At 40.9% G+C, this 14,430-nt stretch overlaps 1 protein-coding gene across 3 annotated transcripts in view; it reads right to left on the bottom strand.

Annotated features, from left to right (window-relative positions):
• acadsb (acyl-CoA dehydrogenase short/branched chain) overlaps positions 1-14,430 on the bottom strand; it is an 80,646-nt gene that overhangs the window by 24,672 nt on the left and 41,544 nt on the right. For all 3 annotated transcript variants that reach the window (XM_078564810.1, XM_078564809.1, XM_078564808.1), the window contains exon 5: positions 3,652-3,822. In XM_078564810.1, the coding sequence (XP_078420936.1) occupies positions 3,652-3,822 (171 nt within the window). The remainder of the gene's footprint in view (positions 1-3,651; positions 3,823-14,430) is intronic.

Here is a 14,430-nt window from a genome sequence, read left to right as displayed (position 1 = left end):
TTTTTATTAAAAATTCCAAAGCAAACTCGAGATAGGGTAGCTTCAGATGGAAGATTGGGCTTTGCAGCTCCACACACTCAAAATGCAGGAGGGGGAGTGTCGCTATATAGCCCCCTGTGCGTTCATACAATAAGAGGGATAGAGAAAGAAATATTAACAGGACAAAGACCACAGAGCAAAGAATTATTGTTTCATGTGAGTCCAAAGTCCTGAATCAAACGTCAATGGTGAATTCTTTCGCAGAGGTTGGCAAGCTGAACTAATGCTGGATAATTCACTTTTCCAACAGAGTTGACTTCCATGATGAGATATTCACGCAGAGATGAATTAGTTTTGTAGGCAATAGTATGGAAGTTCAGAAGTCCTAGTAGTGTGTTACGACTGGGGTGGGAGGAACATGTGTATGATCTCACTACTCTGCAGGCCGGACCATTAATTTAAAAGTTTAATTTTCTCACCAAAATAGCCAATTGTCTATTTTCCCTACCGGTGCCCAGAATAAAAGAGTCTTCGACCAGGCTTCTTTCAATAAACTCAGAACAATTATTTATTATAAAATAGAACTTTTTAAACAAGTTGCAAGTATTGGTTAACATAATTGTAATCAGGAAGTATAACTATCTCTCTCTTCTTAAAGAATTCCCCCAGCACACACACACAAAGACAGGACAAATAGATGGAGACTCTCTGCAGAGATGGGCTTTAGAGAATGGGCATTATAAAATAAAGGACAAGGTTTGCAGGGTTTCGCTGCTGCCGACCTGGAGTTCCCTCATGTAAAGATAAGTCGCTGGTCCCAGTTGACGTCTCGAAGTTCTCACCAATTGATCCCAGCTTTGCAGGTCCAAATGCAGACCAGTTGCACTCAGATGAGGGTTCTCTAGCAATGGGTTGATAGCCACACACAATTTTAGGCGAGAAAAAGCCAGTTAGCGTAGCCTTCCTTCCTCAGCTTGTTCCCCAACAAGACTGCCTTCACACCAGCAGGTTCAAAGTTTTTTTTCTCTCTGCCATGTGATTTCTAGCAAGTTACTAGTCTTTGCTTTCCTTTCCTTCAGTTTTTCCCTCCATCAATTAACATGATTGCGGTTCAAACAAACAACCAAATCTCCCTCAAGTACCATAAAGGTCAGGTGATTTATTGGAAGCGGCCTGCTTGTTGATAGTTCCAAGGTGAACTGATGACCTTTTTAAAAATAATTCCCAGGTCAGCATCCAAATTTACAGATAATACAATTCCTTTCATTTTATAAACAAAAAAAATCAGTCTTGAGAGATATAATTCCAACATTAGAAACAGTGCAGATATGGGCAGGTATTCAAACCTGGACAGAGCCCTTTCCTTTGAGCTGCTGCTTGCTAGATGGAAGATGGCAGACTGGGTTTTGCAGCTCCACAAAGCAATACTAGAGTTTCCTCCAGCTTGTGGGGGGGGGGGGTCATATCACATGGTTCCCACCTCTCCACTTTGACTTTGACAAAGGGGTGTATGTTCCTTGGTCCAACTGCCATGGTGGGATTTGAACTTGTGTCTCCAGAGCATTAGCCTGGGCCTCTGGATTTCTAGTCTAGTGACATTACTTCTATGCCGCCACCGCCTCCCGAAACAATTATGCTCAATAAATTTAGGCTGTTACTGAACTATGTCATATATCTCATATTATAGAGCAAGTCACACTCAATCATTCCTGTTCTTGCTCCTGATCTACATTGGCTACCAGTCTCTACATGCCTCCAATTTAAAATTCTCATTCTCACATTTGCGTTATCCTATTACTGTTTTGACCTTGCTCCTTTGTATCTCTAACTTTCTCCGGCCCTGTAACTTCCAAAAATAACCTCATTAATCCTCCACCTCTGGCCTCGTGTGTTCCCCTTTCCTTTGCCCGAACTCTGGTGGCTGATCCTACTTCTGAGCAAGCTTTTAATCATCCTTCTTAATAGCTCCTTTTTTGGCTTGGAGTCCACTTTTAATCATGTCTCTGAAGCACCATGGGGCATTTTTCTACTGTAAAGGCACCTTACAAATAAAAACAGTTGTGGTTATTAAGATTAAAGATATTATATAATTGTAAGTAGAAGTAAGTGGTTGTTAATGGGAGGATCTTTACACATGAATAGGGTTTGTTCTGAATTTGGTGAATTTTAACTGGAAGAAATTATAAATGATTGAAAGTTTATTTTGGTACAGAAAAAAATCATCTTGGTCTATAATAAATCTGGGGGTACAGTTACTGTTTAAAGTATTGGAGGTATTAATGAGTGCTATATTTGCCAACATATTGGTAGAGATGTAATTAGATCAATCAGGAGAGTCTTACAGTAGTACTTTCCTGTGACAAAAATCAGCAACATTTGTGTGTGAATTGGAAAGGTTCCTCTGCTTTATAAGAAATACTGAGGGTCTGCCTGTAAATCTGATATGAACTCCCAAATTCAGTTGTAGGGTCATAGATACAGACCAGGGGAGTGAGTTTTCTCTTTTAGAGCTTATTCTGCCCCATTGTCTAAGGCAGTGCCTTGTTCACATGTGTAAGCAGGGTTTCTGCTGAACTTCTGCCAAACTGCGGTGACAAGAGTGGCTGAAGCTGAGGAAATTCACCCTCAAATGATTTCCAACTGGGTTAGAAGTTTTACAAAAAGCTATATTGTTTCAAGGGTGTGCTTTATTTGTTATCCTAAGATTATATTGGAGGCAAAAATATATTAGCCTAGATTTTCTTGTCAAATTAACAGTAATATTGGTGACTCACCATATTCAACATAAATGATACAGCAACTTCATTGAGGGGCATAACGATGTGATAACTGTTAATTATTGCCAAACAGTCTGGCACTCATTTCTTCAGGAAGATGCCACTAGATGCCCTACTATGGCAATATCTAGGTCACTTCAGACTTAACTTCAAATATATGATATATTCTTGTGTTTGATAGCCATTTATTGAAATAAATTATACATACTTAATAGTTTATTTGCTGAAATTACCCTCATTACAAATATCAAGAACTTCTGAAAATTGAATTAACAAAACTTTTTAAAGGTTGATTGTAACTTCAATGTGTACATTTCAACAAAAATTTAACACTCAAATGGTGGGCTAATGGAAAGCAACTATAAAGGTAATAAATGGCTATTTTGAGAAATATTTCAGGTCACGGACTTAATCCTCATCTCATTACTTTTCAAAATAATTCAGATTTCTTCTCATCTGGCTCCTTTCTGTCTTTTTGTATTCCCATCTGCTTTTGGGTTTCTCTAGTTTTTTTGATCGTGTTGCCCAATTTCTTTCCTCTGTTTCCAGAGCGTATTGGTCCTACATCAGCTTGGCATACACGCTACCATCAATATAATGCACAACAGATACTTCTGCTTCCTTCAATATACAGTACTGTTTGACACAGACTTTACATTAATTATATCACCATCTGTTTCACTGACGACTGGAAATTAGCGGCAAGTATTATTTTGCTTCACCTAAATGGATGACTATAAAATGTAAAATTAAAAATTATGTAAATAGGACATACAAACACACACAAATCTATCTTAAGTGAGTTTACGATTGCTTTCTTCCAGAAAGCCAGTATGAGTGGTTCTGCATTTATTAATTCAGGTTTGCAAAAAAGATCATTTATTTTGATGCTTACGGCTGAGAAGTTTGCATTTGCCATTACGAGAAATATCCCAGCAAAATCAGCGTTACTAATCCACATCTTGGAGCCATTAATGATATAATAATCTTTATGCTTTTCAGCAGAAGTTTTCAAAGAGAATGCATCACTTCCAGACTCTACTTCCGAAAGGCAGAAACTGCCAACCTAAAAAGAGATTAAAATAGTTAAGATGCTTGTAACATGCCAACTGGTTAGTACGTTCATGTTGCAAATTTGATATTTACTATTATGATCTCAACAAGAAGGAATGCCAAACGACGAATTAGTTAAATATCTAAAATCCTCCAACATTCATTTCGCTTTTTCCTCCCTATGTGTCAACAATTCAAGATTTCAGACCAAATTTTTGATCTGGGCTCAGGCCTCTGCTGAGGACACGACATCTCAGAAGGAGTCATTTTATTTTATATATTTTCAAGTGGCATTCCTGGCTCCCAGAGACTTGTAACAAAATTGAATTTTGTTTTTCTACCATTAGATTTCTACTTTTGTTGAATTTCTGGCACTTATCTCTGTAGTTGTATTGTAATAAAAATGTTTTTTTGCAATAACAGCACTAGATCTTTCTCTTGGCTCAGTGGTACCACCCTCGTCTTCAAGGTTGACAGCTCAAGCTTAAACACATAATCTAAGTTGACATTTCAGTGTAGTATTGTCAGAGGTGCCATGTTCTGGTTGACATTGAAACTGAAGTCCCATCTGCCTTCTTAGACGGACATAAAAGGTCCCACAGCAGTATTTAAGAAAAGCAGGGGAGTTCCTCGGGCAACCTTTATCCCTCAATCAACACCATTAGAAAGAAATTATCTAATTACTTATTTCTGTTTGCGGGACCTTTGTGTGCGCAAACTGGTTGTATGTTGCCCTATATGATAAAAGTGACTGCATTTTAAAATTACTTTATTGGTTGTTAAGCAATATTTTGGCCTGGAAACATTTCTGGCTGTTTTGAGGAGGTGAAAAGTGCTATATGCATACAATTTCTCTATTGTTTTGTTTTGGATAGTTGATACAGTCTTGTAGAAGTTAGGAAAGTTGGTACGTGAGTTTCATCAATATTTGCAGAGGATCCACATAGAAAAGTTTGAAAAGCACATGAAAGGAAATGCATAAAAATTGGGTTGATTCTCCTCAAGTTTTCCATGCCTATAGAAAGTACCTTGCTCACCACAGCAGCCTGACCCAGATTTATCAATAAAATTTAAAACTCACCATATGAAGAATAAAACAATGTTCATGCAGAGTATCTATTTATATTTTGCTTTTAAGTGGAAATGTTTAACTTGTAAAACATTGTAAAAGCGAAGACTGCAAAATTGGGCCCCATAGCACTTGTAGTTTTAGAGTGATGAGTGCTGTTTTGGTACCAAAATTGCAAGATGCCGTGTGGACACTTCCAACATGACATGTGTTGGACGCCATCTTGGTAAGGTGTTAGTGCAGATGGTAAGAGCATGCAACAAAAGTATGGTGAGTAGACAAATTGTGATAGTCAGTGCATTTCGCTAATTTGACACCATTTTCGATCTTAGCTCAAGCCAAGACACTCTCAAACATGCATAGGTACACGTGTTCAGCAGCATGAAGGAACTCCACCAATGCTATTAAAAGGAATCAAACACCACTCTCAGGTTAGTTGCTGATTAATCTCTACTGGTTCAATTTGTGGAAGTGCTTGGTGACTTGGAGATTTGAGTAAAGTTGGCGAAGTTAACAGCGATTGGTGCTGTGTGTAGAGAAGGCCTTGGTTGTGACTGCAAGGACTTTTGTCAGGGTACTTACAAACAGTGCTATTGTTGCAATCACCCTTGCGCTGTGACATGAGAGGGGGATGGAGCACAGGTGGCAAAGGAAACAAGCTGCTTGCAGAGGAAGCAAGAAGGTTGTTTGGTGGGGGGGTGTTGGGGAGGGAAGGGCTCTCAGCAGGAGCCTTTTCTACCTAGAGTCTTTCAGAATGACTTCTCTTACCTCCACCTAAGCCAGGAGCAGTGTATCTGTGCCTGCGCTTTACCAAGGAAGTACTTACATCTCTCTACCACTTCCTACAATCAGACCTGCAGCTTCAAAAGCAGGGCAAGGATGGTGCTGCCAATAGCTGTGAAGGTGGTTGTGGCCCTAAACTTTTATACGTTTGGATTCTTCCAAGCTGGAACAGGTGGCATATAGAATATCTTCCAGTTCGCAGTCCAATGCTGCAGAGAAATGACAAACTCATGCCAGGAGAGGGGAGTTCATGGTGTTCTCTCAGAACAAAGAAGCAGGTGGAGTGTGCGCATAGCTTTGCCAGGATAGTGGGCTTCCCCATGGTGCGGGATGCCATCGACTGTACACATGGCTTTGTGGGCACTGTATGTAAAGGTGGAGATGTACCCCAACTGCAAAAGGAACCAATTGCTGAACATGTAGTTAGTATCCAACCATGTTCAGCATACCATACAGGCGAATGGCTGCTAACCTGGCAGCAATCATGATGCTTTTGATCTGCTCTAATCCTTTGTGCCCTCCGTATTTCAGCATATCAAACCAGAAGGTGTCAACTGGCATAAAAGGGCTATCTACTTTATATCTGGCTCATTACTTGCATGCTCAACACATGTGACTGTATGTATTGCAAAGCAATGAGACCCATGCTACCACATGAAACATCATAAGAGCAAACCGTTGGGTTGGCAAAGCAATGGTTCTACTGCCTGGACCACTCTGGTATTTGACATTTCTAAAGTAAAGGGAAAAAAGAAAAGGAGATGGAGTAGCTCTGTTAATAAAGAATGAAATCAGTACTGTGGTGAGAAATGGACTTGGCTCGAAAGATCAAGTGGTAGAATTGGTTTGGATGAGAAGAAATAGGAAGGGAACAAAGTCATTGATGGGAGTAGTTTATAGACCCCCTAACAGCTACACTGTAAGAGAGAGTATAAATCAAGTAGTAATGGGGGCGCGTAAGAAAGGTACTACAGTAGTTGTGGGTGATTTTAATCTTCACATAGGTTAGACAAATCAAATTGTCAAAGTCAGCCTTGAGCATGAGTTCATAGTGTATATTCGGGGCAGTTTCTTAGAATAGCATGTTCTGCAACCAATCAGGGAACAGACTACTTTAGACCTGGTTAAGTGTTATGAGACAGGATTAGCTAATAATCTCATAGCAAAAGATTCTCTAGGGAAGAGTGAACATAACATGATGAAATTTTGTATTCAGTTTGAGGGTGAGAAACTTGGGTCTGAAACTAGTGTCTTAAACTTAAATAAAGACAATTACAAAAGGTATGAAGATTGAGTCAGCTAAAATGGACTACAAAATTATGATTAAAGGCAAGATGGTAGATAAAATTCCGTATGTTGTGGCAAGGTCCATTTCCTAGATTCTGGAAAGCTGCCAGTGGATTTTGAAAATTTTAATACAATCAAGCAGGGTCAATGTTTTATGAAGAGAAAATTGTGTTTGACAAATTTATTAGAGTTCTTTGAGGATGTAACAAGCATGGTGGATAAAAGGGAACCAGAAGATGTGGCATATTTGGATTTTCAAAAGGCATTCGATAAAGGTACCACATAAAAAACACTATAAAAGATAAGAGCTCATGGTGTTGGTAGGTAATATATTAGCATGGATAGAGGATTGGCTAACCAACAGAAAACAGTCAAGAGAAATGGATCATTGTCAGGTTGGCAAACTGTAACTAGTGGAGTGGCGCAGGGATCAGCGCTGGAACCTCAACTATGTATGATCTATATTAATGATTTGGATGAAGGGACAGATTGTATCATCAGCAAATTTGGTTACAATACAAAAATAGATGGGAAAGCAAGTTGTAAGGAGTACAAAGAGTCTGCAAAGGGGTACAGATAAATTGGTTGAGTGTATAAAAATGTTGCAGATGGAACATAATGTGGGAAAATGTGAGGTTGTCAACTTGGCAGGAAGAAGCAGAATATTATTTAAATGGAGAGACACTACAGAATGCTGCAGTACAGAGGGATCTGGGGGTCCTCATATATGAATCACAAAATGTCAGCATACAGGTACAGCAAGTGATTAGAAAGGCAAATTGAATGTTGGCCTTTATTGCAAAGGGGATGGAGTATACAAGTAGGAAAGTCTTGCTATAGCTGCACAGGGCATTGGTGATACCACACCTAGAGTACTACATACAGTTTTGATCTCCTTACTTAAGAGGGGTACACTTGCACTGCAGACAATTCAGAGAAGGTTCACTAGATCAATTCCTGGATGAAGAGGTTGTTTTATGAGGAAAGCTTGAGCAGGTTGGGCCTATACAGAGTGGAATTAGAAGAATAAGAGGCGAAATTATTGAAATATACAAGATTCTGAGGGGGCTTGACAGGGTGATGGTGAGAAGATGTTTCCCCTCATGAGGGAATCGAGAATTTGGGGGAACAGTTTCAGAATAAGGCAGAGATGAGGAGGAATTTCTTCTCTCAGAAGGTCATTAATCTTTGGAATTCTCAATGCCAGGAGAGCAAAAGAGGTTAGCTCATTGAATATATTAAGGCTGAATTAGATAGATTTTTGATCTAAAAGGAACTCAAGGCTTATGGGGGGCAGACAGGAAAGTGGCATTCAGACCATGATCATATCAGCCATGATCTTACTGAATGGCAGAGCAGGCTCGAGGGACGAATGCCTACTCCTGTTTCTTATGAGGAGCTCTTCAGTACTTGCTAGAGTATGTATCCTGATTCATGATGGTCTGCTGTATCCTCCAGAACCTGGCCATCATGAAGGCACAGCCCTTGCCAACAGGGATATGGTGAGCAGTTCAGGAGAAGGGAAGAGACAACTCTCACATCCACTCTCTGGGCAGGCTGTCTATGATCACCTCATCAGACTATGGTTCCACTGAACACAACCTAAAATTCCAGTTGTACAAACAGTCAAACACCTTACCATTCCTTGGTTATACACCATCACAACATCCTCTTGGCAATAACGGTCAAATAAAAGCCAACACCAAAAAACCATTCTGTAACAATTTTATCCAACATCACTTCCAATATTCCATGTAAGTCAACTAATCACCATTGCGCACCCCTTAGTACCTGTCTTGTAGATGCATTTGCCTGGCCTGGTGCCCCTGAACAGTGCTATCTCAATGGCTACAGAATGGCTGCGGACTTTCAATGGGGCAGCAGCTCAGAAAACCTAATAATCCGTCGGACAGGTAGCTGACTGCTGAGACTCTGCATGCCTCTTTGAGCACTGTTACCTGTTGCCATAATGGCAGCAGACTGAGCCTGCTTGGCAACAAGTAGTGATTTCATGACTCAGCCTGAGCTTCTGCTGAAGTACAGACATGTGACTCCTGCTTGTGCTGCAACGGAAGCTGCAACATTGGCTGTTGGACACTGCATCATGGTTGGGTTTGGAAATACTTTCATGTAAATGGCCAAAATTCCATGCAGGAAAGGTTGAATTCCAAGCTCCTGCAATAACAGCAGGCTTTCTGGCAGGCCTGCCAATGTACCAAGCACATCATTATTCATGCTGATCAGCCTTTTCCCAAATGGCACCTCAACATCAGGTGAATTCCTCATCTGAGCCCGCTGCAGCAGAACTCGAGTGACTTTGTCCTCCGAGGAGCTGGCAACCATGCTATCCTTTCACCATGCCCAAGCTGCAGCCTCTTATACACGGTCACTGTATCAGGGTCAGATTCGCAAGTACTTTCACACGAACATACAAAATAGGAGAAGTAGGCCACTTGGCCCCTCGAGCCTGCTCTGCCATTCAATAAGATTATTGCTGATTTGCTCGTGTTTTGAATTCCACATTCCCATTTACCTCCGATAACTTTTGATTGATTCCCTTACCCAACAAGAATCTATCTACCTTTGCCTTAAAAATATTCAATGACCCTGCCTCCCCTGCAGAGGCAGAGAGTTCCAAAGTTGCACAACCCTCAGAAAAAAATTCTCATCTCTCTCCTAAAAGGGTGACCCCTAATTTTAAAATATTGCCCCCTAGTGCTAGACTCCATTTCCACGTCCACCTTGTCAATACCGTGCAGGATCTTATATACTTCAATCAAGTCACCCCTTGCACAAGATAGGAGCTCACGGTATTGGGGGTAATGTATTAGCATGGATTGAGAATTGCTTAACACACAGGAGACATAATCGGGATTGATGGGTCGTCTTCAGGTTGGAAAGACGTAACTAGTGGAGTGCCACAAAGATCAGTCCTAAGGCCTCAATTATTTACTATCTACATTAATGACTTGGAGGAGGGAGCAGAGTGTAATGTATCCAAATTTGCTGACAATACAAAAATAGGTGGGAAGGCATGTTGTAATGAGGACATAAGGAATCTGCAAGGGGATATAGATAGGTTGGGTGAGTGGGGAAAAATTTGGCAGATGGCGTTTAATGTAGGAAAGTGTGCACTTTGGTAGGAAAAATCAAAAGGCAGACTATTATTTAAATGGAGAGAAATTCCAAAATAAAGTGCAGCACAGAGGGATCTGGGTGTTCTTGTGTATGAAACACAAAGTTAGCATGCAGGTGCAGCAAGTAATTAAGAAGGTAAATTGAATATTGGCCTGTATTGCTAGGGGGTTGGAGTTTAAAAATTGGGAAGACTTGTTACAACTGTGCAGGGTGTTGGCAAGGCCACACCTGGAGTACTGTGTACAGTTTTGGTCCCCATATTTAAGAAAGGATATATTGGCATTGGAGGTAGTTCAAAAGAGATTCACTAGGCTGATTCCTGGGATGAAGTGGTTGACTTATCAAGAATGGCTAAACAGGTTAGGCCTTTATTCATTAGAGTTTAGAAGAGTGAGGGGTAATCTTATTGAAACGTACAAGATTCTGAGGGGGCTTGACAGGGTAAATATTGAAAAGATGTTTCCACTAGTGAGGGAATCTCGAACTAGGGGACATAGTTACAGGATAAGGAGTTTATAGAATATGAGGGCACTCATTTAAAACTGAGATGTGAAGGAATTTCTTCTCTCAGCGGGTAGTGAATGTCTGGAATTCTCTACCCCAGAGAGTTGTGGAGGCTAGATCACTGAAAGTATTTAAAGAGGAGGTAGATAAGACTATTGAAATATCGGGGAGTTGAGGGCTATGAGGAGCTGGCACGGAGGAGGAGTTGAGGCCTGCGGCAGATCAGCCATGATCTTATTGAATGGTGGGGCAGGCTTGAGGGGCCAAATGGCCTACTCCTGCTCCTATTTCTTATGTTCTTATGTTCTCACTCTTCTAAACTCCAGTGGAAACAATTCCAGTCTGCCTAACCTTTCCTCATAAGACAACCCACTCATCCCAGGCATCAATCTAGTAGATCCTTCCTTAAATAAGGAGACCAAAACTGCACACAATATTCGAGCTGTGGTCTCACCAATGCCCTGCATAACTGAAGCATAACATCCTTACTTTATGTTCAATTCCTCCCGTAATAAAGGATAGCATTCCAATAGCCGCCTTAATTACTTGCCGTACCTGCTACTAACTTTTTCTGACTCACGCACTAGAACACCTAGATCCCTCTACACCTCAGGTTTCTGCAGCCATTGTCTGTTTAAGTAATACTCTGTTTTTTTATTCTTCCAGCCAAAGTGAACAACTTCACGTCTTCCTACATTATATTCCATCTGCCATATTTTTGCAAACTCACTCACCCAACCTATTATCTGTCTGCAATCACCTTATGTCCTCTTAACAACATACTTTCCTACCTACCTTTGTGTCATCTGCAAATTTAGCTACCAAGCCTTCACTCCCCTTACCCAAGTCATTGATACAAATTATGAAAAGTTGAGGCCCCAGAACAAACACCTGCAGGACTCCACTCGTCACACCCTGCCAATCAGAAAAAGACCCATTTATGCACACTCTGGCTGGCTGGCAGAAAACAATCTTCTATCCGTGCTAATATGTTACCCCTTACACCATGAGCTTTTATTTTCCACAATAACCTTTGATGTGGCACCGTATCAAATGCCTTCTGGAAATTTAGGTACAGCAGGTCTACAGGCTCTCCTTTTATCCACAGCACATGTCACTCCTTCAAAGAATTACAATAAATTGGTTAAATATGATTTTCCTTTCACAAAATCATGCTGACTCTTCCCAATTGCCTCAAGTTTCTCTAAGTACCCAGGAGAGGAGAATGTGAGAGAAGGACTCCGAGCCAGGCAGTCAGCAGCACTAGAGAAGAGCAGAGGTGCTATCAAAACAGTGTGAGAAGCGGCGAGAGTTTGACAGCAAGGAGTTTGCTGAGGAGGGAGCAGGTGCTTTTTTCCTTTTCTACCCTTCTTCAGAAAGAAGAGCAGCCACCTTGGTAAGTTGGACCTGGTCAGTAAATAAAAGTGTAAATAAAAAAGTGTAATATTTTTAAACAAGTAACTAAACTGGGATTTAACTGAGAAGCACCAGGAATAGCACCAGGCTAGAGCTAAGGAACAAAAGGGATGCTCGGTGTAGTCTGTAGACCGCCAACTAGTGAGAAGGACATAGGTGGTCAAATCTGCAGGGAAATTGCAGAGAGATACAAGCCTTATAGAGTAGTTATAATGGGGGGACTTTACACTACCACTGTCCCAGTCTACTTCGGGTAATTAAAGGGTGGAGAGGAACAAAAGTCCTAGACTGTGTTCCTACAGCAGTATGTGTCCAATCCAACAAGAAAAGATGCACTGTTGGACCTGGTTCTTGGGAATGAGGTGAGCCAAGTAGATCAAGTGTTAATGGGGGAACATTTAGGAGACACTGATCATTGTATTGTTCGTTTTAGGATGATGATAGAAAAGGATGATTGGCAATCCAGAGTAAGAATAATTAACTGGATGAGAGCCGACTTCGATGGGGCAAGAACGGAGCTGGGAAAGAAAGATTGGCAGGAAAAACCGTAGCTTAACAATGGGCTACCTTCAAAAAAAGAATTGGTTTGGGCACAGGTCAAGGTATATTCCATCGAAAGGGAAAAGCAGGGCAAACAAATCCAGAATTACCTGGATGAAAAAGGAAATGGAAATTAAGTTAAAGAAAAAGAAGTGTGCTTATGACAGGTGTCAAGTAGAAAATACAATTGAGAACCAAGAGGAATACAGAAGGTTCAGAGGGGAGGTGAAAAAGCATATTAGAGTAGCGAAGAGTGATTATGAGAAAAGATTAGCAACCAACAAAGGGGAATACTAAAGTCTTCTATAGGCATATAAATAGTAAAAAGGTGGTGAAGAGGAGGAGTAGGGCTGATTAGGGACCTAAAAGGGAACTTACACATGGGCGAAGGTGCCATGGCTGAGGTATTAAATGAATGCTCTGCATCCATCTTTACCAAGGAAGTAGATGTTACTCAGGCCATGATGACAGATGAGGAAACTCTGTCAGTAGAAGGGTTCAAAATTGATAAGGAGGAAGTGTTGAATAGACTGTCAGTATTTAAGGTTGACAAGGCACCAGGACTGGACGAGATACATCCAAAGAAATTGAAGGAAGTGAGAGTAGAAATTGCAGGGGCACTGGCCATAATCTTTCAGTCTTCCCTAGACTCAGGGGAAGTGCCAAAGGACTGAAGAATTGCAAACATTACACTTGTTCAAAAATGGTTGCAAGGATAAGCCCAGCTATTACAGGCCAGTTAGTTTAACTTCAGTGGTGAGCAAGAGTCTAGAAACAATTATTCGGGATAGAATTAGTAGTCACATGGAAAAATATGGGTTGATAAGGAAGAGCCAGCAAGGATTTCTAAAGGGAAATTGTGTTTAACTAACTTAGGTAATAGGAAAGGTCAATGAGGATAATGCTATTGATGTGGTGTACATAGACTTTCAAAAGGCATTTGATACAGTGCCACACAGCAGACCTGAAAGAAAAGTTATTGCTCATGGAATACAAAGGGACAGTAGCAACATGGATACAAAATTGGCTGAAAAATAGGAAGCAGAGAGTAATGGTCAATGGATATTTTTCAGGCTGGAGGAAGGTGAACTACAAAGTGGAGTTTCCCAGGGGTCGGTATTGGGACCCTTGCTTTCCCTGATATATACTAATGATTTAGATCTTGGTGTGCAGGGGACAATTTCAAAGCTTGCGGATGATACGAAGCTTGGGAGTGTTCTAAACTGTGAGGAGGACATTGTAGGACTTCAAAAGGACATAGACAAGTTGGTGGAGTGGGCAGATAGATGGCAGATGAAGTTCAAAGGTGGAGAAGTGTGAGGTGATGCATTTTGGTAGGAGGAGCATGGACAGACAATATAAAACAAAAGGGTGAAATTTTGAAGGGGGTGCAGGAGCAGAGGGACCTGGGCGTATATGTGCATAGATCATTGAGGGTGGCAGGACAGGCGGAGAGAGCAGTTAATAAAGCATATAGTATCCTGGGCTTTATTAATAGGGACATAGAGTACAAGGGCAAGGAGGTTATGCTGAATTTATATGACACTTGTTAGACCTCAGCTGGAGTATTGTGTACAGTTCTGGGTGTCACATTATAGGAAGGATGTGAACACATTGGACAGCGTGCAGAGGAGGTTTACAAGAATGGTTTCACGGATGAGAAACTTCAGCTATGAGGATAGATTGGAGAGTTTGGGACTGTGCTCCTTGGAGAGAAGGCGGCTATGAGGAAATTTGTTAAAGATGTTCAAAATCATGAACATGGCTGGACAGAGTAGAAATGGAGAAGCTGTTCCCACTCATAAGGATCAAGAAGAATGAGAGGGCACAGGTTTAAAGTGATTTTCAAAAAAAGCAAATGTGATGTGAGAAACAACATTTTCA

This window comes from Cetorhinus maximus, chromosome 20 (genome assembly GCF_964194155.1).
Source record: "Cetorhinus maximus chromosome 20, sCetMax3.hap1.1, whole genome shotgun sequence".
In the NCBI taxonomy this organism is placed as follows: Eukaryota; Metazoa; Chordata; class Chondrichthyes; order Lamniformes; family Cetorhinidae; genus Cetorhinus; species Cetorhinus maximus.
The sequence above is the reverse complement of the archived record's forward strand: the minus strand, read 5'-3'. Positions and strand labels throughout refer to the sequence as shown.